This window comes from Hibiscus syriacus, unplaced genomic scaffold, assembly GCF_006381635.1.
Source record: "Hibiscus syriacus cultivar Baekdansim isolate YM2019G1 unplaced genomic scaffold, ASM638163v2 tig00110931_pilon, whole genome shotgun sequence".
NCBI lineage: Eukaryota > Viridiplantae > Streptophyta > Magnoliopsida > Malvales > Malvaceae > Hibiscus > Hibiscus syriacus.
This window is the reverse complement of record NW_024062918.1, coordinates 1,612,501-1,639,608: the sequence shown is the minus strand read 5'-3', so window position 1 is coordinate 1,639,608 and position 27,108 is coordinate 1,612,501. Positions and strand designations below refer to the sequence as shown.

At 31.6% G+C, this 27,108-nt stretch overlaps 5 protein-coding genes across 5 annotated transcripts in view; all 5 read right to left on the bottom strand.

Annotated features, from left to right (window-relative positions):
- Nucleotides 1–842: 842 nt before the first annotated feature.
- LOC120146698 (zinc finger Ran-binding domain-containing protein 2-like) lies at nt 843–1,967 on the bottom strand. The gene is made up of 3 exons (XM_039160199.1): nt 1,824–1,967; nt 1,250–1,726; nt 843–925 (listed from the first exon to the last, which is right to left on the bottom strand). Exon 2 carries the CDS (start codon nt 1,719–1,721, stop codon nt 1,281–1,283), a length of 441 nt encoding a protein of 146 aa, XP_039016130.1. The 5' UTR covers nt 1,722–1,726; nt 1,824–1,967; the 3' UTR covers nt 843–925; nt 1,250–1,280.
- A 4,807-nt stretch (nt 1,968–6,774) lies between these two features.
- On the bottom strand, nt 6,775–10,296 carry LOC120146696 (acyl-protein thioesterase 2-like). The gene is made up of 9 exons (XM_039160196.1): nt 10,080–10,296; nt 9,717–9,831; nt 9,104–9,140; nt 8,946–9,015; nt 8,597–8,701; nt 8,337–8,487; nt 8,023–8,105; nt 7,585–7,678; nt 6,775–7,507 (listed from the first exon to the last, which is right to left on the bottom strand). Exons 1-9 carry the CDS (start codon nt 10,108–10,110, stop codon nt 7,423–7,425), a joined length of 771 nt encoding a protein of 256 aa, XP_039016127.1. The 5' UTR covers nt 10,111–10,296; the 3' UTR covers nt 6,775–7,422.
- Nucleotides 10,297–14,919: 4,623 nt separating this feature from the next.
- On the bottom strand, nt 14,920–17,919 carry LOC120146697 (cytochrome c oxidase subunit 5b-1, mitochondrial-like). Its single transcript, XM_039160197.1, has 6 exons — nt 17,732–17,919; nt 17,435–17,517; nt 17,001–17,054; nt 15,965–16,031; nt 15,742–15,821; nt 14,920–15,272 (listed from the first exon to the last, which is right to left on the bottom strand). The coding sequence occupies exons 1-6, from the start codon at nt 17,883–17,885 to the stop codon at nt 15,210–15,212; spliced, it is 501 nt and encodes a 166-aa protein (XP_039016128.1). The 5' UTR covers nt 17,886–17,919; the 3' UTR covers nt 14,920–15,209.
- A 2,063-nt stretch (nt 17,920–19,982) lies between these two features.
- Nucleotides 19,983–21,124, bottom strand: LOC120146882 (the record flags this gene model as incomplete). Its single annotated transcript, XM_039160359.1, has 2 exons — nt 19,983–20,511; nt 20,614–21,124. Coding segments are annotated over 2 exons (1,038 nt in total), but the record flags the coding sequence as incomplete, so codon positions are not given.
- Nucleotides 21,125–24,285: 3,161 nt separating this feature from the next.
- Nucleotides 24,286–27,108, bottom strand: part of LOC120146881 (putative boron transporter 5) — a 3,270-nt gene continuing 447 nt past the window's right edge. Inside the window, exons 2-11 of the mRNA XM_039160358.1 lie at nt 26,944–27,108; nt 26,721–26,859; nt 26,314–26,646; nt 26,025–26,198; nt 25,840–25,935; nt 25,635–25,751; nt 25,160–25,479; nt 24,758–25,040; nt 24,547–24,684; nt 24,286–24,426 (exon numbers count right to left, since the gene is read on the bottom strand). The exon at nt 26,944–27,108 is cut by the window's right edge and continues 8 nt beyond it. Of these exons, the coding sequence (XP_039016289.1) occupies nt 24,394–24,426; nt 24,547–24,684; nt 24,758–25,040; nt 25,160–25,479; nt 25,635–25,751; nt 25,840–25,935; nt 26,025–26,198; nt 26,314–26,646; nt 26,721–26,859; nt 26,944–27,108 (1,798 nt within the window). The 3' untranslated portion in view covers nt 24,286–24,393. The remainder of the gene's footprint in view (nt 24,427–24,546; nt 24,685–24,757; nt 25,041–25,159; nt 25,480–25,634; nt 25,752–25,839; nt 25,936–26,024; nt 26,199–26,313; nt 26,647–26,720; nt 26,860–26,943) is intronic.

The window sequence follows — 27,108 nt, the reverse complement described above, 5'->3', positions numbered from 1 at the left end:
TTTTAAAAGCGTAAATGAAGAAAATGACAAACATTTAAGGGTTTTATTTACCATTATACCTTAATAAATGGGTGAGGGCCCATAATTTTAGTTAGTCCATCTATATTTCAACATGCAACAAACCCTCTTTATAATCGTATGCATGGATCTAGAATACGTGTGAATAAAATTTGACTCAATTTTAAAAATTAATTTTTTTATTTAACATAATTCGAAAAAATTAGATTCGAATTGACTTTAAATTAGAAAAAAATTAAAGTTCAAATCGAATTGTAAAATATAATTTGAATAACTTTAAATTTTTAGTAATTAATTATTCAATTTTTAAGTTTGAGTCGAATCTCTCAACTCTGTGTGATATATATGTATATCATATAAAAAAATATATAATTATAAAAAATCATTTAAACTGAAATAACTTTTTTCTCGACCCATTTTAAATATGGTTATAAAAAACCATTTTAGATATTTATTTTGCATGATATTTCTAGCATCTTTATTTGGTAATAATTTTTGATGTTATTACTATAAATCCTTAGAAAAACATTGTGATGGATTGTCATTTTAACTTTTAATTTCTTTGAATACTGGTTAGAAATTTAACATATTATTTGTTTACTTCATAATTTTTTACATAAAATTTATTATTTATCTCATGAAATAATGTTGCGAATTACTTACTTTATCACTTTTTTTTCTTATTTTTATTTTAAATTTATAATTTAAGTGGAAAAGGGGAGAAGGACAGAAGAGATTCATCTTCTTTTAAGAAAAGGCAAAGTACCACTACAAAAATATAATAAATAAACTCTCTAAAAAGAACAATAAACCATAATAATTAAAAAAGCATAATCATCACCAAAAAGCACTACAAAATGCTAAGGGTGGCACACCCCCAACTCTCTCTTAATTTGCCTTCAAACACCTACAATTTCAAGTCAGATTAATTAGAATATTAATAAATAAGAACAGGGTAAAGTACAGAATTTGTCATTAAACAATGTTGAAATAATGTTTTAGTCACCAAAGTTTTAGAAGTTATAAAATGATCATTAAACTTACTAAATTGTTACAAAATGGTGATAAATTTTGAAAATTTTAAGGATCATTTTGTAATATTTTTATAAGTTTACTGATCATTTTATAACTTCTGAAATTTTAGTAAAAAATATTTTAGTATAGTTTAGGGATCATTTGTGTAGTTTACCCATAATAATAATAAGTGAAGAATATGGTAAACGAAATGTACCCAAAAATGGATGGTTCGTTTAGCATGTGTTTTAGTATGAAGTTCTATTGCTGAAGTCCCTTGGGGCACTGCACCTGAAACATTCCATTCGGCTAGCGAAATTATGTTCGTTGCAACCCGACCTTGTACACAACCAGTCGCCGGATTTCCAACCGGATCGATTTCCTCCGAATCCTCTCGACCGAGTCATATCTAAGTCAAAACCCCCAACGGCCGACTCGTCCTTGAACGTACCACAATTGAAGCAAGTAGACCGGCTGGCGAAATTGTGGGTGCCACAGTTTCCGGCGGTGCAGTACCAATCACCAGGTCGAACATCCGAGCCGGCCGCCGCAGAGGTAAACCCGAACGTCGACGCGCCGCGAACACCGAATCCACCGGACCGGGATTCCCCGCAACGTTGGCAGTTGTCCCTCCTTTGGAAGTTCAAGTGCTGGCATGACCTGCAGTTCCAATCTCCTGGTCTGCTCATGTTTTCTTACGAAAACACGAACAAGAAGACGATATCTCAGAAAAAACAGAACATTAAAGATTAAAAGTTACAACATTACAAAGAAACACAAAGAGAACAAACCTTAGTTTTGGGTAAATCGAAATGATATGATCAAAGAGGGTGGAGTTGAAGGAAAAGGAGTGAAAGAGAGGGTCTTTATATACAACACTTTGAGCACAGGATAAAGGAATATATGGAGGACTGTGTACGTACTTTCTCGTGTTCTTCACATTTTGCCTTGATAAATGAAATATTTATATATAAAAGAAAATTTAAAAGAGATAAAGGGAAATTCCAGTTATGATTCCAAAGACCACAAAATTTTGAAAGTTTTAACAAACGATTCGGTTTCTTTTTTATCCTTATATCAACATTTTTTAATAGTAATGCAACTGTTAATAATTATAAGTAGTATATGTTCATAATCTTTATTAAGTACGGTTGACATCGTAAATACATCTTGAAAACACAACTGTTAAAATTATGAGAAAAAATAACATTTTCTTATAAGAAAATATATTTATCAAAGTAATATATTTTAAATATCACATAGGCGTAATTATATCACATCAGATATATCTTCTAAGGAAACATAACATTAATCATACTATCAAAAGTGTATTGACAAGACAAAGTTTCTATCTTATATGACATTAAAGGATTAAATTAAAAGAAATAGTGTGCCCAAGAGAAACTACTATGATCTTTGTCCAAATAACACACAATGCACGATGAAGACGTGTTTACACAAATACAAACAATAATAATATATGTATGTAGATCTTATCTTCAATGACATAATGAATATATACTTAAAATAGTATATTTAAATACTTGAAATAACTTATGAATGTTGGATTTACTACACGTACCATATATGTTTCTCTCTCTTTCTTTTAAATTCATAAAAGAAATTCTTCATTACTTCTCATTTTTAGTCATTGACAATACATGTTGTATTCAAAACTCATAAAAGATAAGTTTAGTCAACCATACCTTCTCAAGACTGTGTCACGTAAGTAAAAATATGCCCAATCAGTCGCATATTTCTTGTATTTAAGTGTTATATACACAGAAACACATCTATTCAACTATGTCTTCCTTAAATTTTAGTGAATGGATTATTATTTTTTTATAGGAGGGAGAAGAAAAGATTGTTTAGAGATCGAATTTGTTAATATTGATTTTATATTATTCAACATTTTAACACTTGATTTTAATTTCATTAAAAAAAATTGATATGATCCGATTTAATTTCAAATTTTATGATATTTTGGCAGCCCGGCAAATGATGCAGCAGAAAAGCAAACGGGAGATCCTGTTACCCTATAAACACAACAAAGCTGATATAAAAGAAAATATGTTCAATCAAGTACACAAAAATCTCTTTGACCATTTGCCTTGGGACCCTCCTTCCTCCTTACGAGCCGCAATGGCATTTTTAGAAACAATATATTACAACAATCATATCCGAAACATGAACTTATAAAACTCTTCAATTTCATATTTTAAAATCATCGAATGAGTAAAAATAGACGAATAAAAATAACAACTGGAAATGAGAAAATATTCCATGAAAGATGAGATAATCATAAATGTTTATTTCCACTCATCCAACTATCTTAAAAAATTTAACATAATTCGAATGAATAATACTGATGTGACATAAGTTGAACCAATGAATGTGGTACATTTAATTAGATTATGAGTACAGATTGTCACTTTCAATGCTACAACAATGACAGTCAAACACACACATATATGAGAAAACATTGCTATTGCTTTTACATGTTTGAATATTCTCCTTTTTTTTTGGTACTTAAAAGACCCAATTTGGTAAAGCAACCCTCCATTAAATTTACATAAAACCCAAACCATTCTGATTTTTCATTTTTGTAGTGCATAGTAATAAGGACTGTTGCTTTATTCATTTGTAACATGCTCACCTTTTCTGATTGAGTTTTACTCGTAATATTAAATGAATTGGTTTTATTAGAGTTAAATTAATTAACAGTTAAGTTTATTAATAAAGTATATATTCGTAATTTGTTTGAATAATTGAATTACGGGTTCTCACTTGACTGTTTTTTTCTCCCAAACACTGCTTTTCAATTTTTTTTTTTATCTTTGGTTGATAGGTTATGGCATTAGTTTTGGTGCTGGTCGTTGACGTTGATATTTTTTTTGTTTTTTCCGTTTATTTTCTTATATCACGTATTTTGTTTTCCCTTTATGTTTATAAGTTATTAATAGTTCTACTTTTATAACACGTTTTTCTCTGTTTTATTGTCACATTTCCATCTTTCTTTTGGCACATTTTTGATCGTTTATTTGTTGTTTTCTTCTATCTTTTTCTCTCAAGGTCGGATTTGACATCTCCATGACTGATAAAGATGACGTTTATTTGTTATTATGTTTTCCTGATTTGGACTCTTATATTGAATTTGGATACGTGATTTTTATTCGTGGATAATTCTCTCACGCCGTTCGACTCCGATTTACTTTTTTTCGGTAGTCTTTCAATAGCTCATCTCCTTTTTTGGTTCGTTTATTCGAGTTTTTAGGTTAGGCTTTTAACCTTTTCCTTGTATGGTTCTTGTGTGATCTTAAGTGTCTAATTTCTTGTGTTAACTGTTATAGAAAAATATCTTAATTACATGTTTATGTATTATGATTGTAAACTTTTATTAAAATTGTAGATATTTCCTCCTTTTAATAAAACTAATTGTTTCTCTAAAAAAACATAATAGATAATAAATCTTGAGCAATAATAATTTATTTTATAGTATAGTCTTGTTATCACTCATAATACAAACACGATGATATTAAAATTGATATAAAATATTAGACAGTATAATTGAAGAGAGTAACAATGAAATGATGCATGGAGGAGGGAAGAAAAGGGAAGAGCAAAATGGTGAGTTTCAATAAAGATAAGTTTGAAGGTGATGACGTGTTCTTCCAGGTTTTCTCATATTGACCATCTTTTCCTTTTTCTCTTTATGCGCCTACCTGCTTTCATTATCCATATTTATGATTAAATTATGATTAAATTATGATTAAATATACTCTCGATCGAATTATTTGAATTATTTATTAAAATAAAAACAAAATTGAGAATACAAATTTAAATGTCAGGGTAAAGCAAGAAGAGAGCAAAGCGCAAACTGTAAAGAGAGAGGGCTGATTTTATTCGCCTTGGGAATCGTTTCCATGCATTCATTACGACCAACTTAATATTCCTCTCTCCTCTTATATAAAGTTTAAAAAAATAATATTAACTGAAAGTGTTATTAAGACTGTATTTTTTTAAAATTTGATAATGTAATTTTATGTTAAATTGAAAATATGATTTTTTTTTGATATTTTCGATTGCAATCGAAAATATTATAAGTTTGTACAATATTTTTTGTTGTTGTAAATTTTGAAATAACCGCAATGTAACTTTTTTGATTGTAAATGAAAATAAATGCTTAACAATTTTAAAATTATCATTTAAGGTGTCTAACTATTAACTATCATTAAAAAATTTATCATCTAAACGGTACTTGACACGTAGTATATTTTTTTATTTTCTTTAATTTTATTTTAAAAGAAAAAAAAACAAAAATTATTAGTTTTCTAAATCCCTGCAAGATCCTTAAATTACCCAAAATACTTAAACCCATAACCCAAAATCTTTAAATCTCATAGGTTACTTTTGAATCAATCACCTTTTATGTCATACGACTCCCAGCGATCGATCACTCCCATTGTCCTCGTACGCTGTCGCTGAATCCCATGACACAAAATCATTTTTTCACCCATTTATCGGTTGATCGTTCGTTGGCGAGACTACATCGCTACTCGAACCTCCAACTGTCTTCGTCGCCTGATCTTCAATCTTTAAGGGAATTTGAAGATCAAAATATTTATAATATTATTACAAACATATCACTACATTGTTAAAATTGAAACAAACATTTAATTTGGTCTGTCATAATAATAATTTTAATCCCGCAATTTATACATTCTGTCAATTTGAATACAATTCAAATATTTCATAAATTAACCCTTTAAATTTAAAATTTTCATCAATTTAATTGTTTTTAAATATTATCAAACAAACAAGTCAATCAGATCAAAATTACAGTTCGAAAACTGCATTCTACTACAAAGTAACAAAAAGTTAATGTTAAAATGTTATTATACTAGAAAAAATAACATGAAAGTAATAGATTATTTATGAGAGAAGAATAAGAATTTTTTTTAATCTGGGTTTGTACAAGGTAGTATATGTTCAAAAATAACTCTCAACCTTTTGATATTGAAGGTTCACACCCCTGACATTTCTGGTGTTCAAACCCAATACCTCAAGGAATAAAAATAATTCTTTTACCACCGATGTCAATAGGATTCATGCAGAATAATAAGCAATTTAGAAGAACAAAAACTAAATTAATAAAAAATTTAAACGCAATAATATCAAATTTTATCTTTAACATTGGACTAAATAGTTTATTCTTTTTTCTCTTTTTTTTAAACATCTTAGCTTTTATCGTTTCATTTTGGGTTAAAATATCGCTTTTTGGGCAAAAATTAATAGTTAAAAATGATCAACACTTCCTGTTTATTAGATGAATCTATGTGGATCGAATGCTTGATATAATATGTCCATGTTTAAATAAGTGATGGCGTTGCATAATATTACATCAATAAAAAATTATTAAATTAATTATAAATTTTAAAGATTGAAACTGTTACATCAAATAAATGCATTTAACCATTAGAAATGTCATGATCAACATTCAAAGCATTTGTTATATGTTGAGTTACAAAAAAAAGTAATTCAATTTATTAACTTTCGTTAGATTTAGTTCAATAGTATATTAGTAGTTTACGGATACTCGAATCTCACCTCTTCGTTAAGCATTTAAAAAATATCATATATATAAAAAAAATATAAAACTGGTTTATATTGTGCAAGTAAATTCTAACTCTCATTATATATAATATTTTGTTGTAAAAATTATGTAATTCAAACATCATTCTAGCAAGTACGATCTACATAAGGAGGATTATTATGCTGGCATCTCAGTTACTAGCTCATCAACATAGTCGATTTCTCGGCGACAGGCGAGCACTGTTGCCGTGTTACTATCATCAGTTTGCAGTGTCGAGTGAGAAGGCGGCGGGTTAGTCCAAGGCATCGTGAAAGTTGTGCAATGCATTGGGGAAGGGGTGAGCAAGGTTGTTCCACATACAAGTAACACTGTCAGTGTTTTCGGATTGTAGATGTTGGAAGAGAGGGGAAGGAAATTGATCAACTAACTGACCAAACATCAGCCTTAGTGTTGTACAGTGCACCGGGATTCGGCTGTCGTCCTGAAGACGGTCGAACACCAGTGCATAGGACAACACGGGGTGATGTCTTGAAACTCGAGTCGTTAACGAAACTGATGAGAGAAAACAAGATAGAAGGCTATGCTACTAATTTCTTATATCTCATTAACTAATACTAAAATGCTCAGAAAATACAACAAACTTAGTTATTACAATCTTCAAGGTAGTTATAAGGTTTTAAGTTAAGAAGGCTAATTTCAACTATACCTTATACCCAACATGCTATTTTTTTCACTATCTGCTAGTCCGTATCAGCCATTGTTGTTGCTCGAACTAAGAACCGATGCTTATCCTACGTTCAACGGGATCCATCGAGCCCGAGTCTCGATGTAAGCCAATTGCATACCTCATCCATCTCTTTAGGGACTGTGTAATGGCCAATCCTGCAAACCAAATCAACCAAAAGAACTCAATATGTTTCAGGGTTTCACAATGAGATCGTAAAGGCCTAATTGATTACCCTTCATAGTTTTTGAAAGTGAGATTCCAGAATCCTGCTATATTCAATGAATGAGCAGATTTTTCGCCGAATTTGTAGGGGACAACATCATCACCTGCAATAAGATTATAAGTGGATTTCGAATATAACATCTACCAGTTCATTGTTATGTCTGAATTGAACTCTAAAGCTATATGACAAAGCAGGACTTTCCATGTTCAGAACATTCATGTTACTCCATATTCATGTCCGGCACTCGTGTTTGGGACATCCTCATGTTGGAAAATATCGATGTCTGACTTTTAGGCCCGAGTCCAACTAATATAGCTCAGATTAAGTAACTAGAGCCAGAAAAAAAAGACAGATTGGTGGGTTGATTTTTAGAGTTTTGGACAATTTCTGGCTTCAGTTTCTTATGCTGATCTAAAGTATTTTCTGAAAATAGACAAAGATGATTACAGGTTCCATGGCTAAGCAAAATCGGCAATGATGTGGCACGCCTTGCAGCTTCATTTGATGCCTGTATCTTGTTCCTTAAGCCCCTGCAAAGCCAACAGCTTTTGATGAGTATTTTGTTCAAACTTGAGAATCAAATCACTATATCATGAATTCATGATGATTTCCAAAAATAATCTCTATGAAACATGGAAGGGTATGCTCTAACACATATTCGAACATAGGTACCCTCACGATTATGAATTGAACATGCAGATGCTGGAAACATATTCTATCCGACACTAACACTTCTGTTTGAGTAACATAAGATGCCGTACCTTGAGCCGGGAAGCCATCCGCTTAGCCCAACAACAGCCCTAAGGTTGATGGGGTATGGGTTGCCATTTCCATACCTTCCTAGAGCACAAGCAGTTGCAGAGTAGAGGGCCATTGCAGCACCCATACTAAAACCTCCAATACCAACCTTAACTATCAAAAGGAAACAGAAACCAGTTTCAAAACCAATATACATATACACACACACACACACACACTTATACATACATACAAGTAGAGAATGACAATGATTTTAGAATACCATCAGGTGGCTCAGTTGACAAAAAGTTTGCAATATGTGCTGCTGAAGCATCTAAACCTTCCCAATCATCTGGACCCTCTTCTGAAAGCTCACCAGCATCAAACCCTGATGCCAAAGCATTCACATCTTAGCAAACCGTATGATAAAACCTACGTTGCTCTTTCATTTTTCTCGAAATATTCGTGTCTAGCACATGTGTCCAACATATTACTACGAAGATATGATCTCTAAGTACATGAAAAGAACTTTTAAAAAACGACCATATATTAATGAGACACGTACGTGTATCCAACACTCATGCTCAAGTCTGAATAAGAATAAGATATGACTAAGCCAAAAAAATTATTACATGCAGTGCAAGGAAACCCCCCAAGTAAAGCCACAGGACGAGTTGGCGCAGTTGGACAAATCCATTTTATCTGAAACATATAATAGAAATAGAGATTTGAACTATTGGAAGATATACCAATATTATTAGTTCAAAGTAATGGATGAAGATATCCTTACATTTGGAAGAGGAAGACTTTCCAAGAGCTGAGACCAACTGCAACAAAATACGAATAAATGTGCAAATTTAGATTTCGAGTGTCAAATATGAATATATGTCTTCTAAATTTCTCTAATATATATTTAGAAAATCATATTTGATATCTATATTGAATATGTATCGATCACTTTACCTTGAATCTAATTCTGTTCTTTCTCAATAAATATCCTTTCTCAAAAGCTAAATAATCTTTGTTTGTTTTTTTTCTCTCAAATTTGAACATGGGAGAAAAAAGAAGGAATTTATATTTATACATTGTATATTATCTCACAGCTTCAACTGCTTTCTCCATAGAACTTATTCAAATTCACAGTAAATTCAATAGAAAACAATTCAAACCAGAGATGGATCGAGGAGGGCTGGCAGAACTGTCGCTCCTGAAAATTTTGATTCTCATTTTCTTTATATTTTCTATTGATAATATATTATCTTTTAAGTTCACCCCTCTCTAATAAAGTTCTACGTCCATTCCTGACTCAAACATTACAAAGAACCCAATAATATGATGTTTACCAACAGTAAAACAATTGAGGCAATATAACAAAAACCTACCATGCAATATAAGAGAAATACCTTGAGCCATTGTCACCAAGGCCATGAAGCCACACTATAGTAGCCTGGTGTTTCCCTTTTGGTCTAACAACATAAGTCCTTCCAAATTCAAGTGTCCTTCTAGCAGTTCTACTACCTACAAAATCATTAGAAAAAAAACATTACTAGAAACCTTATGAATGAATGGCAACAATTGAAAATTCAAGAACTTAAAATAAGTGGCTGTTAGCGATAACGGAGAGTGTTGTTTTCCCTAGAGGTCTCGGATTCGAGCAACTGCGTTTGTAGAGTGTTTGTAGAGTGTTTGTGCATTGTCAACAAGCTAAGATAACATCCGAACAGATACTACCGTGTAAAAGGAGCACACATGGAGAAAGAACTAACCAGAACCCATGGTGTAATGTGAATGGCTCATGATTTAGTAAAAGGACTGAGAAGAGGTGATACAATGAAGAAAACCAAGAGGGGTGTTGCCTATTTATAAGCAAATAAGGAGTGATAATGGAATAAAGAAACAGGTACAACTGGCTACAACATTGAGCCTAAATTGCCTAGAAAACTCAAAAAGGAGACGGGCATCCTTGAAAATGAAGGGGTTAAAAGACAATTACAAATATATATATATATATTATAATATAACATACATCCTTCATAGAGATTTGCAACAATATAGAGAGAATCTATGCCTTGTGGGCTGTGGCCAAAAAATAAAATAAAATGAAGCAAATCTCAAACAGAATATTACTGAAAACAAGAAAAAGAACAAACTAAATTTGAATATAATAATAATATCTTTTATCTGAATCATTTGTTTATGAATTCTTTCATGATTTGATTGATACCCATTATTCAGAAAAGAAGCATAATGTTTCAACTCTTAGACATCCTTGCACATTTTTGGTATAATGGAAATATACTGAATAGTCCCATTTAAAAAACCAATTCTTCCTTTCTTCAATAAACCTCAAATTCTCATGTCATACATACATACATACACAGGGATGGACCGAGCATACATACATACATGTTCTCTCCATTTCTGGGATTTTTTATATGATTATAAAGTTATATCAAACCTGGGTTTTAGAGAAAAGCATGTGGCCTTTTTTTTCTCTTTCCTTTTGCCTGTTTGCCACTTGATATTTGGTTGCTTAAATTCTCAGTCCCACCATGATAAAGCTTTGTTAGTTTATTTTCATGGGGGACACCATAAGTGCTCAAGCACATAGTAATTAAGTCCTCCATTTCTTCAAGGCTATTATCATTGCTTGAATATTGAAAAACCTTGAGCTTTAAGTTTTAACTGGCAAATAAAAACAATTACTACTACTATTTGATTTTGCAAAGTTGCAGAATTGCACTATAGCTTTTGTTATCATCTTCTTGCTGTCATTCATATTTGGTTCTAGATGAAGTGTACAATTAGTCAACATTATTCTTTGAACTCTAAGTTTTTGAACATCATCTCTAGATTGAGGTCGGCACAGTAAAACTGGTTGACTTATGAGAAGAAGAAAAACCTATTGCTGATGTGGCAGGCCATGATTGGTTGATGTGTTGAATGGTGGCATCTGTTACCTCGTAGGTCAACTTGTCAGTGCTTTTTTCTCTTCTTTCTGGGAGAAAAAAATTGAAGCTTTTTCATTGTCAACTCCTCCTTTATACCACAACTCTCATTTGGGGCCAGAATCTATCTATATATATCAATGTAGGTTTAGGTCGAGTAAGCAGTTCGATGTTTCTTAAACAAATTTTAGAATTCGAGTTCTATGAAAGTAAAGGATAGTAATTCGCCTCTAAATATAATCGAGATTTATGTGATTACCTGATAAATCTATATATGTGATGGAATTATAGAGTTTAGTTGCTTGATTCTTGAGTTAAAAATATAACTGAATGACAACATATGCTGCATGCACTACCCGTGAGTGTGGCCTAATTTATTAATGATATAATACAATGCATCAGCCAATATAAAACTATATAAAATACTACTTGATTTGATGTTGAAAGGTTGGAATCTTCAAAATAAATTACTAAAAAGAAAAGAATAATTGCAGCTAATTCATCTGCAAAGCTGGCTCCCAAAATGCAGTGAAAATGAAATCTTATATGGATTCTTAAAAAAAAATCCCAAGGGTTTTTACATAATATAATATGTCTAAGTATATGCTAAGTTTTAAGATATTGTTTGCTTCAATTAATTAATTATTAACATTTTAAGGATATAAACTAACCAAGCGATCTATGTAGTTAAGAAATTTGTTGTTAATTCTTGAGATCCTAGATTTGAACACCATGCATGCAAGGATATGAACATTTATCGTCAAATTGCTGAGACTTGTAATATTATCTTGCATACACTCCAGATTAATAGAAAAACATTTTAATGATATTTTTGGTTAGTGTTATTTAAGATTACGAAAGCACAAATCAAACGAACTTAGTAGTTAAGGGATTGTTGTTATCCCTTGAAGTCCCGGATTTGAGCACCGTATATGCAAAGGTATGAACCTTCATTATCAAATCAATTAAGAACTTTTAACCGCATACTTTAAGATTGTTGAATAAAGCAAATGTATTTTTAAGTGTATTTAGCTTTTAAAAAATGATACATTTAATATCTTTTAAACATTACTTATGAATTTATTTTTATTTCAACCGAAAATATATCAAATAATAACTTTGATATTATTATTTATATATTTAATTTTAGGATGAAATAATAATTCATTAAATTTGTGAGTTAAAATGATCTTTGTAGTTTCAAAGCAAATTTCATTATAAAAATAATTTAATAAAATATAATTCTAAATAATCTCAATCAATAATAAACTTAAGATTTTATATCAAGAGATACAAACTTAAGAAATTATATTAAAAATTTAAGAATATACAATGACAAAATTTTAGAGACGTAAAATTAAATCATTGAAAAAAAATATTTAAAATTTTTAAAAAATATATCCGCACCCCAACATTTCCTCGATCCATTTCTATTGTGGATGATGAATCGTATAATATTATATGATAGAAATAAGCGCATTGCGTATCATGCAATGACAAGACGTTTGGTTGAAAACCATGCATGGAATAGGTATATAGGGGAATTCCCTTTATCTTGTAATGTTCAGTGAAAAATGATAAACTAATGAGTGAATGTGGGTTAAAGAGACCAACGTACAATATTTCTTTACAAAAAAACACAAACAAGTGGCGATGCTCCTTTCCTTACCCTCATTCTCCAAATATAGTATTTATTTAAAATTTATCTTAGCTCCGTTTGTTTTACTGAAAATATTTTTTAGAAAATATTTTTCGTAAAATGAATTATATCTTTTGAAAAATATTTTATGGAAAATATTTTATGGTGTTCGAAATATGTTGTGTAAATCATTTTTTACTAGTTAATGATTTTTTAGAAATTATTTATTGCAAATATAAAATATAATAAATAATATTATTTATTATAAAAACTTAATATTATTATTTTAAAAATATTATAATAATTTATTTAATACTATTTATGCCAATATTATTATTAAAATATTATTTATATAATTTTATAAATAAAAATATTAACTCTAGTATATTCTTTTAAAATAAAAATATGATAAATTATATTGAATATATATAAAAATAAAAATATTATATTATATTTTAAAATTGTTAATAAATATATTTTAAGGAATTTTTATAACATTATTAGACTGTTATATTAATATTAAATACATAAATAAAAGTATTCACTATTAATAATTCAATAATATTATTTTTTAAGAAATTAATAAATAATATAACTTTTATTAATAATTTATTATATATTATTAAAATAAGAATATAATAGTATCATATATTATAATATAATTGAGTATATTATTGTAATAATATTATATTATATTATTAAAAATATTAATAAATATATTTTAAATAAGTTAATAATTAATATTTTTTTAAATGATACTAAAATATCATATTAATATTAAATTTATAAAATAATATTAATTTGAGTATTTATGCTTTGAAGTGAAAAAGTTTAGAAAATGACTTACGGAAAATTAAACCGTAAGTCATTTTCCAGAAAATGCAAAGGAAATTTTGTTGATCAGGAAAATGTTTTACATTGACCAAACTGTTTTCCTCCAACCAAATACTGAAAAATGAGGAAAACGTTTTCCGGAAAATAGTTTACGTGAAATAGACAAACCCTTATTCAAACTAAAACAACAATTTTGATTTATTTACCGTTGCGTCCTAAATAAAATTATAATTAATTCGAGAATTTTCGTATTCATTATAAATTTCGTCAAAGATACGAGACGAAACTTTCATGGTATAGTAAAAGTATTCAAGTTTTTGTGTTTGTACAATTATATATAAAGTCCTAGAGTTTGATGTACTCTTCTATAATCTTTTCAAAATTCATCACTTACACGACTACTTTTTCTTCTTATATTTTATTTTTGTTAGTTTTTGTAAATTTCACTTACACGCTTTCACATAAAGATATGATTCCAATAAATTTGACTTATAACTTTAAATAATATTTTTATTAAAATATCGATCCTACCAACACTAAACTATACTAATGTGTGTGTGTGTATAGGTTGGGAAAGCTGCGCTTTTGCATGTATAGGATAGGAGAGGCATTATAGGCAGGGTTTCTCTTTGTCTCTTTTACTATGAACATATTTTTTTTCTTACAAATGGAAGTATAATTTAATGAGTGAATGCAGGTTAAAGATCGGTGATTGAAGAGACACAACTAACATGTTGTGTTTGAATATTATATCCTTACAGAACATATCACACATTTTCTGATTTTCTTTGAATCTTTTGATGGACGGGTGAAGTTTCCTCCTGAATGCAAGAAAAACTTGTCTTTTCAAGTGAATTATTGTTTAGAATATTTGTTTTTAACAGAATTTTCTGCACCTCCAAGCAGGAAATAAATGTTTTTTTTTTTTTGAAAAATATGTTTGGTTAAAGATTTTGAAGTTTATTTTCTGCATATGAATATAAAATACGTAAAGGTAAATAATAATAATAGAAAATGTAAAAACAGATGTTTTTAACAATATATCACAATAATCATTGATACAGAACAATTAAGGCATAAATGACATGAATTTTAACTCATCGAACGGTTTCAGAGTGAATAAAAGAGTATTGTTCTCTCTTAAATTTCTGAATTTATGCAGTTGTTTAATGATGACCTTCAAAATTGAAGGCCATTAAACCTGTAAGATTCCTTCAAAATTGAGTATGTTTAATGAAATAATGGGGACGGTCGCCATCGATTATTTGGCAATGAAGTTAAACCTAACAAGATTCATAGTTCAAAAAGATGTCCACCCTGTGTCTAAAATACCACCTGAAACAAGACCAAGGGCCAATCAGAAACCAAACATCACAGGTTTTCAAACATTTGAAGGTGCAACGCATGGTATACAGAACTTCCTTCCGTCCTCTCTGAATATTATTCCAATAGAGGGAAAAAACTGAAAACTGCGATTAATGATGATGATCCTCATCACCGTGTCCATCTGGAGGTCCTCCAGGACCCACGACTTCCAGCTGCCAGACAACAGCATAAATAATTAGGAAAATCCTACAATGCTCGAGACAACCGAGTGCATTGAGGCTGGAATGTTCAGACTGCAACTTTCTTTTTATACGGGGCAATGTCAATTTATTTTCAATGGGTGTCCTTCGGGAACGATGTAGAAAAATTATAAAATATATCATACAGCTCAAACATTTGCAGCTCAATCTAATTGATGATTGCTAGTAACATTGTTGATCACAATTACAGGGTTACAGGTGAAGTAGTTAGATGCAAGTTTATGGATAAAATACAGATGAAGTAACACACCAGTTATGGTTCGGTCAACCATGCTCCATGTATGGACTAACAGAAATATCTAAACTGGATATGGATCAGGTGAATGCAAAGAAATAGGCGTCTAGATGTGGGCTCAAATAGCTTAACTCAAAGTTTGAAAATAAAGAATGAAAGTTTTTCAAATTCAAGATATTTACTCACCACAAAATACTGTGAGCAAACAGGGCATTCATGTGGCTTGCCTTTCTCCAGCCAAAACCAGACAACATCATGCTCGTCTTCTGCATTTTTTAAATAGTCAAATGAATTAATATAATTTCAAGCAGAATGACTCAATTTATATAAATCAAGAAAAAGAATAAAAGTAAAAAACTCAGTTATGGCCTAGGAGTGCAGAAAATGAAATTTGATGTAAGAAACATACCGCCTTCACCACCTGGGCATCCAACTATTCTCTTGTTGTAGTAAGACTTGACAACAGCAGGAGCTTCCTACAAGCAGATGAAATAAAATGTCGAGTAACAACATCACCCATGATTCCATAAAAGGTCAATATTTCAGGTTTCCAGCAGAAAGAAAAAGGTTTTATCACCATAAACAGAGGCCCAAACTCAAAATGATAATTTACAGAAGATTATTACTTGGCCATGATTAAAAACAAATGGATAGAACATTTGCAGTATATCAATATAGCAGAAAAACATAGCATTAATTTTTTTTAACACATTCAGGAAACAAAACATTATGTGTACAAACAATTTTCCTTATCTGCATTGTATGATATCCATAATATTCAAATATTTCCAGAAAAGGGAAGCAAAACTAAATGAAATCAATTTAATTTCACATAAGAATAAAATATTTTAACAACCACGTTTAGCATATGGATTATTAATTCTCAATGGAGGATCGATATTCAATATTCAGCATCCCCCTCCCTTCAGGCCTAGTCTAACAGGGCAGTGACTAGGATCCCAACAAAGAGAGGACATGCTGAAGAAAGAATGAAAAAAGAAATATTCCTTGCTTGACGGTAACTAAACATAAAAACTGATATAAGTTTATATAAAGCTGTTAATATCCAGTGCTTGAATCCAAAAATAAATTAAGAACCAAAAGATATCATAATTGCCAAAAAATAGCCAGAAAGAATCACTAGGCAATTCCAACTAGCTAATAACATCAAAAAGCAATCTACAGATAAAAATAGTTACAGGATATATAAACACCAGTTAAAAAAATCAAAAAAAAAAACTTCAAATATAAATGCCCAAAATCCAAGTACTTAAGAAGGCCATATGCAGAAATCAAATACAAACAGAAAAAAAAGGGCAAATTTTAAGCAAATATATAAAGTCAGAAACCATCTATCGCTGCTTCTATATAAGATGATACACAAGCGGTGCAATATGAATTCCTCAATTTCAATACTGTGAAAGATATTTGCAACCCATACTAACCTTTGTCCCAAAAGGGCCAACAGGGTTGTTTACATCTTGAAGAATTTTCTTTCCCTAAAGCAAAACAAAAGAAAAAAAATCAGAATGAGGAAGCCCTGGCCATAAACTGAGAGGACAGAAAATTAATGTAGCCATAATGCTCATAACAATAAAGCAGATAACTCATAACTGAAGTCTTTTATTTAGCCAACTAAGCTGGTTGACTTTTGATTCAATTATGCTCAGATAACACCAAAGCTGGTAGGTTAGCCTGCTGCAATATCGATAACAACGGTTTAGTCGGATGTTGGTTTTTCAGAACCAAAACGGTATACCGTTCACCCCTAAATATAGCTGAAAACTGAAAATTTTCAAACCTAGAAATGTAACATCACAAGAAAGTTCTCGCATTTTAAAGATCAAACATAGACAGCAAAGAGGTAAAAGAAATTCACCTCAAGCTCAGCCTCAAGCTCCTCGCGTTCATGACCGGTGGCGATAGGCATTACATCCTCAACCTTCTTCACAACACTTTCAGCTACACAGCCAAAAAATAACCGGAGAAAAAAAAAATCAAAATCGGATACGCCGAGGAGAACATTATTTTCTAATTTCGAATAAAAAAATAACTAAATAATCTAAAATATTCAAACAGAAAACAAAATGAATATTCAAAAAGATTATCAAACGAATGCAAACGCTTGAAATCAAAACGATTCGTTTCACGAGGAATTAGCCGAAATTAGCGTTACCTGACGCGGCGGAGAAGTGGCGAGTGAGGAGATAAACGGAAGGCGATGACGATGAAACGTTGGATTTGGATAAAAACGGCGCCATTCTGGGAGCCGATCGGCATGGAGCAGTTGCTAGGGTTTTGAGCTGTGAAGTCAACAGCCTTCTCCACATATTTCTGGAAAAATCAAACAAAAAAACTCTTTTTTCCTCTTTTTTCACTCTGCTTTTTGCAGTGCAAATGGGAAGGAATTGCAGCCGGCGATGGGGTTAAACGGGAAATGTATCTTTTGGGTCGTTTCACACGCGCGCCAAATTTGTTACACGTACGAACTTTGTGCGTGAAATTTCGGGGTTTTACGGTGCAATCCCTGGGTGTATGGACTTTGAAATTTGTTTTTGTTAAATTACAATTTTGGTGCTTCTACTAATTTCAAATTTATTATTTAAACTTTATAATTTCATTTAATATTGTTTAGTCTATTTATTCTTATGATATTATTAGTTGGTCTAAATAATTAACAATAGGGGAGGGGGTTAGAGAATTAGGAGTGCTTATTTAAATATTTGCAGATACTGCGTATATGAATATACATATGTAAATATTAATTATTTAAATTTGTATTACTTATTTAGTTATTAAATATGATTTTGAATTATAAAATATGAATATGTTTGTATCTAAGGTGATTCGTACATTGATCGTCAAACTTTAAATTAACTGAACTTGTTAAGTGGTCTTATTGGTAAAAGATAATATCGTTTTTCCTAGAGGATTTAGGTTCGAGTAACCGTGTCTGCAAAGTTTTTATTATCGCCTATTAAGAAAGATTTTGAACAAATATTAACTTTTAATCGTCTTATATTCTTAAAATATCATTATATATTTTTGGATCAACTTGATTATTCAAGTTCTAGTTGAAATGAATCTTACAGTTCGAATTTTCTAGATTTCCTCATGTTATAGAAATATAAAAATTATAAAAAGTTCATAAATTTATATAGAAGATATAATAATTATTAAAAGATCCCAAAATATTCTCCGAACAAATTAGGTTACATAATAGTTATTTTTTTTGAGTAATTCGAAGTTTTATTAGGTTTGCCCAATTTTTAAATGAATTTGATTATTAATTTAAAAATATTATAAATTAATAAAATTAAAAGTAGTAAAATGATAAGATATTATAAAATTATTTTAAAAATTATAAAAATATTAAACATTATTATAAAATTTTAAAATTTTAATAATTAAAAAAAATTACAAAATATAGAGTTTAAATTATAGATTACCTCATTTTGTCTTATTTTAATGTCGGGGGCGGGCTTTTAGTGGGGATTTTTAATGAGCCCCTTTTATCTTTAAAAAAAATCCAATCCCACAATAAATAAAGAATTCCAATAGAAGTATGAATGACATACATTTTTTTTTGAAGTGTTTAAATTTGAGTTAATTACATCGTATGTCCTAAAACTATAATTTTCATTTTAAATTAATCCTTAAACTTTTAAATTTTCGTCTTCAAATTATGATTCTCGTTTTAAATTAGTCATTAAACTTTTCAACATTCTAATTTCATTCCTAAACTATGATCATATTTTTAAATTGGTCCCTAAACTTTTGAATATTCTAATTTCATCCCCAAATTCATCCAAATATGTAATTAGTTTTAACCATAGTTTAACCTAAGTTTTGGTTTTTCAAATATATAATAATATAACTTGGCCTAACGATTTTACAAACAATAGATGTGATTAGTATGTATGTATGTATGTATAGTTTGGGATGAAATTGGAATGTTAAAAAAATTTGGGGACCAATTTTGAATGAAGGTCATAGTTTGAGGATGAAATTGAAATATTCAAAAGTTTAAGGACTAATTTAAAATGATAATCATAGTTTAGTGATGAAACTAGAATATTTAAAAGTTTAGGTAATAATTTAAAATAAGGATCATATTTTGAGGACATAGGATGTAATTAACTCTTTAAATTTAATCGAAATCTTTAGTTCTAATTTCATATGCGTCCGATACATATTTTCATATGTAAAATAATTATAGATAATTTATGTCATTAAAACATTAATGAGCTAATATGAAATATATGTAATTTTACGATTTATCAATATTATTAAAATAAAAACTTGAAAATAACAAAATCAAATGAAATTAAATAATTTCAATAAGAAAAAAAAAAGAATTAAGGTAACATTGGTGAGCACAAATCCGTCGTTTGTTGTTACATCGATAATCCTAAAGTGTAAAATGATTTCACTTTCGGACACTAATCAGCTTCACATCATCCACCACAGGTCCACAGAGAGAACCTGAGTTATCATTTTTCATGGTGTAAAATGTGCTATAGAACATTACCCTAGTCCGAGTCGAATCGGCTTTAAATCGGAGCGTCGCCCGCTTGAATCCTCCTTTACCCTTCGAGTCATACGTGACCTTGACGGTGTTTCTGTTTGCGAATGCTTCAACCACCATGGAACCTTCACATGCGTTGTTAGCATCACCAATGGCGAAGGAGAGGACATAGTTCTTACTAATCATCGTCTTGACGACTTGCGAAAGGGAACTTTCTTTACCGGCGATGAGTTCGATCGCACGATTGCCTTCTGGTACGGTGAAGTGTTCGCTGTCAATGTACTTAACTGCTTTGAGGGAGTCAATAATCCAGCCTGGTAAAGGACTATGATCGTCTTCGATTTGGGGTGGAATTATGACTCCTTCCGAAGTTGGTGCTGCGAAAACGTAAGGGCCTTCTTCGAAATTTCCATTCTTTAGTAGATTTACTGCAAATGTTGGACCAAACAAGTTATTGATCATGCTTCAAACTACTAACATCAAACATTACTGTATCATGATTATGATGTTTGATGTTCGACTTTATTTACCTCCGGTGCGTTTCGGAGGGTGCAAGGTCTTCAACGCGACCGAATCAATAAGAGGGCCACAAGCAGCATCTTCCTCGACACCCGGATTATGTATCGAGATCTCGATTACAGGCTCATCGGCCTGGAATGCCCATGCATACGAATCCCATCCATTGCTGCTGTACATCGTTTGGATTGGGAACAAACCGAAGTCGTTCTTCTCGTAGTTGGGCGAGACCGACACATTCAACTTCTCTTCTTGCGCACACGTCCGAGCCGCGCTGAAGGTTAGCGAGTAATACATGCCTTTAATCACCTTGAGCTTTTGCTTAATCAGTGCCTCATTGCCTAATCTAACAGCAAAACCTCCTTCGGGTACTATTAGCAACATGTCACCTTGTTTTTGACCTGATTTTATGTACTCAACGTAGCCTGAAACTTCCCAATTTGGTATTGCCTTTCGGCTCATCACTTTGGTTCCTTTCAATTCTGATGTCTTTGGTCCATACTCAAAGTTACCATTTGGTGATAATCGAAAATCGATTCAATCACCAAAATTAAAGCAGAGTAAAAATAACAACACGGCGATCCTATGCATTTTTCCTTTTTCTTTTCAAGCAATCAGCGAAGGAAAGAAAAGAGAATTTGGATGGAAAGATGATGAGTGCCAATGTGTGCTTTTATTTGCATAGCTGTAGAAGAAAGCCACTAGTATTATACCAGAACTACATGAATGCCATTATACTCCATAACCCAATTGGATGGAAAGATGATGAGTGCCAATGTGTGCTTTTATTTGCATAGCTGTAGAAGAAAGCCACTAGTATTATACCAGAACTACATGAATGCCATTATACTCCATAACCCAAAGTTTTTCAATTTTATAAACAAATTAATATAGTATTTAATACACTTACAAGCCGAATCCCTTAAGTGATTTTAACGGTTAGAAAGAATGTTATTCTTCTTAAGGTCTCGCGTTCGAGCAGTATATCTATAGGATGTGTGTATTGTCAAATGATTAAAAGATATTATAAACAAATACTACCTTATAATCACTTTAGACAATTTAAAAGAAATATACTTACGAAATTAACATAACATGGATACATAAACATGAGATAATCAACATGAAATATAAGTTTATTATTCCGTGTCTGTCGGCAAACCATGTGAAAATACATATAAGAATTTGGATTTGAGTTTGGGATTCATTGGATTTTTGTTTGTGCTTGGTATTCCTTGTCTGTCGGCAATAATTCTAAAGTTTATTATTTCCTTGCATGTGCAATAAGAGTATGGGATATGGGATTGGGAGATTGGACGAAGATCTCAAGAAGCTACATTTATGTTATTGGTGTTCGTTATCGTCTAAAGCTCTTTGGGTCCGATTATTTTTTGGATTCAATCGAACTAAAGCTTTTTCAATGTCTGTTTTTTCTATTTATAATATCTTAAAATGTTTTAATTTTTTTAGGTCGTTGAATTAGTCGAGTTTAATGGTTATGATTAAAAAATTTAAATTAAAGCTAATTTATTTCATAAAATTCTCCTTATTTCTTAACATTAATCTTGATTATAGTTTTCACTTTTCCGACCATTCAAAAAATAAGTAAAAGTTTTATACCACTCCAAAAACCGAGTAATTGAAGATATGAACTAGATTTCATTGTTAGCTGCTCAAACAAAGCTTAGGGGTACTCCATTATTGTTAGGGATGTTGACTTAAATTTTAAAATAGTTGGAGAGTATGAACCAAACGACTTCAGCAGTTAAAGAATTTGTTGTTATTCTTTGAGGTCTTGGATTCGAGCATCGAATGCATAGAGGTATGAGCTTTTTTTGCTAAATAGTTAAGAGTCTTTGAACAGATAGTACATTGTATTCACACCAAATTTATCAAAAAATAGTTAGAGAAAGTTTTAAAAGAAATTAACAAGCTTTAAGGGGTCATCCCTCTCTCTCTCTCAATCTATATATATATATATATATATATATATCATAATGTAGTTTTATAATTTCTCGAAATAATATTGGAGTGTGTAAACATTTCACTAATGGTAGATCCAGAAATACTTTTTGAGGGTGAGTATACATATATATTAATAACATAAAATTTTTATACGAGATAAACACAAATAAAATTTAAAGGTGGACATCATTAATGGAATAGGTAATTACAGAAGAAAATTCAAATTTTAAGGTGTACAAGCATAAATCGATCATTACATCTTACAAGATCAAGAGAGTGTAATAGTTATAATTAGACTCTAACCCGAACTAAAAAAATATAGTTCTATCAATTCAAAATTGAATCTTACTTGATTCATTTTTCGTGTAGGAGTGATTTGGTTATAATAAAATTTTAATTAAAAGATTAGATCATAACTTTTTAAAATTAGATGACTTGTTTATATTCTAGCTAATAAATGAGTGATCTAGAGTTTAATTTCCTTAATATTTATTTTGGATGGAGATGAAAGGAGAATAAATCTGGGTAAAATGTTGGTCCAAGATCCCAATTTGATAGCTTAATTTGTTTTGTCTGTCCCATGCAATTTAATAACCCAAACTATGGGATCAAATTAGGGTAACAACGGACTGACAGGAGAGTCTCTGACGAAATTTTAGGGTTTCAAAGAATATAATAACATATCAAAACCTTCTTGCAGAGATTTTGCAATTTTCTATGAGATGGATCTCAAGAAAATGGCCGAGCATATGATATTTGTCAGTATCGGCAGCATTGCATGTGCAGCTAATGGATCAAACTTGTGTCGAGTATTATCGATTACGTTGACGACAATGATCACGTCAAAAGATTATAGAATATAACTTTTCAGATGATATGAAATATTAAAAGTGTTAAAATATTTAAAATATAATAATAATCGATAAACAAAAATTAATAATAAAAATCATGAAAAAGTACTATATTTATTTTGATGATTACACCAATCAAGACAAATTCTTCCACCGCATATTCAAGTTTTATCTAATTTTTATCATATTATTTTCTAGCCAATACAGATAATTTATTTTACAGTAATATCGTTATTTTTGTTTCTTCTCTCATATTAATTACATTTCCGTTCATAAATTCTTAACAATCCCATATCTAAATTCGTGGCGGCTTCACATGGATACAAAAATATATGCATAAGTGGTCATGGTGATTGAGGAGGAGGAAGAAAGGATTGACGTCCATAAACTCAAACTAGTGGAGTGGTGAAGGAAACGTGGGAGCTTCGAAAATCCTACGTTTGAAAACAAAGATATAATAATGTCTGCACGCCCCCACCTCGAGTGTCATCGTCTTCAAAATATGCTAGGGGATCGTAATAAAGGACGAAATACATAGAAAATATAAAGAAAATATCTGAATTAGTTTTAAAAATCATTTCTTAAATCATTATGAAAATATTGGTCGAGACGTTTAATTTTATCAAACCATCTGCTGTCGTGTTTGCTTCTCATTTTATAAGCTTAAGATCAATGAACTAATTTTTATTACAAAACAAGTCGATGGAACGAATTAGGAGGATGAGAATCGAAGTGGTCAGATATATAGAAATTGGTCGAGAAATATTGACATTATCAAGTTACAGCTCGACGAATTTGAATCGAGAAAAAAAATTATACTAACAAGGAAGACATGTAACAAAAAGATGTTCATGTTTTCCAATTCATCTATTGAGTTTTCATGGAAAGAGAATTACATTTTACATATACTAAGAGGTTGATTGGAGGAAAAAGATTATCTAAGAACCCTACATGATTGTTCATGTTTGTCAACTCATCTCATTCTTCCTCAACAATATCATTTGGATGAACCTGCAAAATACATACAATTATGCATGAAAATTATTATCATCTCAGATCTTCGTATTCGTGTGTAAAACATTAATGTCGAACATAAATATTTCAAGAATCGAAAGGAAATTAACATCACACCTGGCCTTTCCTTTCCTCTCCGAAGCTAACGGTTCGGACCTTTAACTCCCCTCTGCTTGTTGTCAACTCGTCTAATAACTCAGCATCAAATCTTTCAGCTCCATCATCTTCATTCTCAATACAAGATGTATCCATGTCCTAAAAAACAAAATTATTACTATTAATATAGTTTTAATGACTCCACAAACAGAGAAGGCCCGAGGGGAAATACCCTTGAAGAGAGGCCGAGGGATGATCTTGGGAAGGCTCCAGTCATTTCCTCGTATTCGGCCGCATCGAGTTCCCGGAGATAATTTGGGAGGATGATCTTTGGGAGAATGTATTGTCTTATGATGATGAGAAGGAAGAAGGGCAAAGGGAACAAGATTCCAGCTATGGGAATCCATGTAACACCATAGCATATTAGGAGATATACGAGCTGGAAGAGCGTAAACATCGCGATATATCGGTATGGTACCCACTCCACGAATGAAGCATGGACACCTGCCAATACCCTGCAAATCGGATCATTGAATCTAATCAGAAATTAGCAACATTGCCTGGTAATGTGTTTACTGCAAAATGACCACTAAATGAGTCCACTCTTGTTTTTGAAATTTCTGGATTTGCATACTTGTATCGCCTGCTAGGTGTAATGAAGAGAAGTAGCATCCTTTCCCAGAACTGATTCCCCGGAAGACTGTCGATGGCCATGTATGCGAAATATCCCCAAAGAACCGATGTAGGTATCAACTTGATTGCAGGCATAGCACATACTGATGCAGCAACTAGGAGTGACTGCAAAAGATTGCTCACTCTCTGCTCGTTAACTCGAACGGGCAAGTAGGCATCAATATGCTTTTCGGGATCGAATTTTTCCTTCTCGATTTCTCCTTCCTTTTCACCTTTCATAACTGCCTTCTTCAAGTCTTCCAACTCCTTAACTACTGCAGTCTGCAACAGGAATAGACGCAGGCATTATATAAGGTTTATCGACATATATTCGGAGAATATGGACCGGCTATTCGAGGTTCAATAGCATGTTTCAAGACATGGATCACTTTCTTGAAGAAACAATGACAAACAATGACTGATCTCAGAGAACTTACTTCTGGACTCTTGTCCATATCGATGAAGACCGCCTGCAATTTGCCATATATCTCGGAGTTGCTAGCCTTCTGATTTATGCTTTCTTTCGCACTCGCCACCATTTTTCGTCTGATCAGCTGCATTTCATACATCAGTTGCAATTTAGCATGTAACCATGTCCATAATTCTTTGTAGGAAACTTTCATTTAGGATATACTTATCCACCTGCCCTTTGAGAACTGCAAGGCTCTTGGTATGCATAGGAGACTGTGGTAGGACACCATTCGAAGGAGGGAGACCGATTAATCCACAAAGTAAAGTCTGCAAGCATGTTTCGACGGTAAAACATTATGCATACGATAAGATTGTTTATTAGTTGGCTTCAAGTTGTGTTTGATCTTGAGGTTTACCATGAATCCGAGCAGCAGGATGTCGTAATGATACGCAGACGGATTCTTGAGATTGAATTCCTTTTGTTGTGCCATCTGTGACGCAACACTGTGGTCGAAAAAGTAAAGTCCCGCGATCATCACAGCTGGAATGAATGCAGCAAAGATATACAATGGAGGGATCCTTCCCATATCCTGCAATTTTATTGTTTGTTTATTAATGGAGGGCCATTGTTATCACTACAAAAGCTTTAGAGATCTATCATTGATGTAAAGGTTGAAGACATATACAAACACCGAATATGATTACCGTAATTACAGTCCAATGTTGCAACGATGCAGATTCCCATGGCATAGGACTAAAGAGCCTTCTTGGAACCCCAGATGGAACTTTGCTTGGTACACTAAAAGACATTGCTGTCCACACTACAACCATTAAAGGGACCCCATAGTCTGCAATGAAGCTTCTAAACCACCCTGTTCCATACCACCATGACCTCGCCCTTCGGCTTTTCAAGGCGGTATAGAGAAGGCCAAACGAGAATACGATTCCCAACAGTCCATTTGTGTAAAGCCATTGAAACTGATACTTCTCTAACTTCGAATCTTGATCTTCGGGAACTTGAAACTCACTCACCAATCCCTGCAAAATGAATCATTAGTAGGTGATTTAAACATTATATAGCGGATAATTTGTTTTCTTCGATCGAATTTCACCTTGATGGCCTCTTGAATAAACAGAACACTAATCAACATGCCGAAAAGCTCGCCGGCAACCCTTGTGAACCGATTGATTATCGTGCAAGCATTGAAAGTTGCAAGGAGAAACAACAAGAGAGCAGTCCAAATACAAACCCTGCAAACATATTTATGAACTTATAAGATCAAGTACACCAAAACTTTTCGATTTAAACCGAAAACAATGGAGAATTCTGTTTACCATCCAGCCCAAGCCAAGTACAATTCTTCAGCTAGGACTTTTATCAAATGTATAGGGAGGGTATACCCCAATCCTGAACGAATACCAGCAACCCAGTCTTGTTTGTAACAAGCTGCTCTTCCTTTGACATCATTTGCAATACCCTTGAAAGGAGCTTTCAAGTTT

Bases quoted from the DNA above. Each gene is read 5' to 3' on its own strand.
- LOC120146698 (XM_039160199.1), bottom strand. From the start codon at position 1,721: ATGAGCAGACCAGGAGATTGGAACTGCAGGTCATGCCAGCACTTGAAC.
- LOC120146696 (XM_039160196.1), bottom strand. From the start codon at position 10,110: ATGAGCCATTCACATTACACCATGGGTTCTG. The intron at 9,832-10,079 runs GTTAGTTCTTTC...ATGATTTTGTAG, and splicing joins ACATTACACCATGGGTTCTG to GTAGTAGAACTGCTAGAAGG. The intron at 7,508-7,584 runs GTAATCAATTAG...TTTGGTTTGCAG, and splicing joins ACTTTCAAAAACTATGAAGG to GATTGGCCATTACACAGTCC.
- LOC120146697 (XM_039160197.1), bottom strand. From the start codon at position 17,885: ATGTGGAGAAGGCTGTTGACTTCACAGCTCAAAACCCTAGCAACTGCT. The intron at 17,055-17,434 runs GTGAATTTCTTT...GTTTTGCTTTAG, and splicing joins AGCTTGAGGCTGAGCTTGAG to GGAAAGAAAATTCTTCAAGA. The intron at 15,273-15,741 runs GTGAGTAAATAT...GTTGTCTGGCAG, and splicing joins TTTGCTCACAGTATTTTGTG to CTGGAAGTCGTGGGTCCTGG.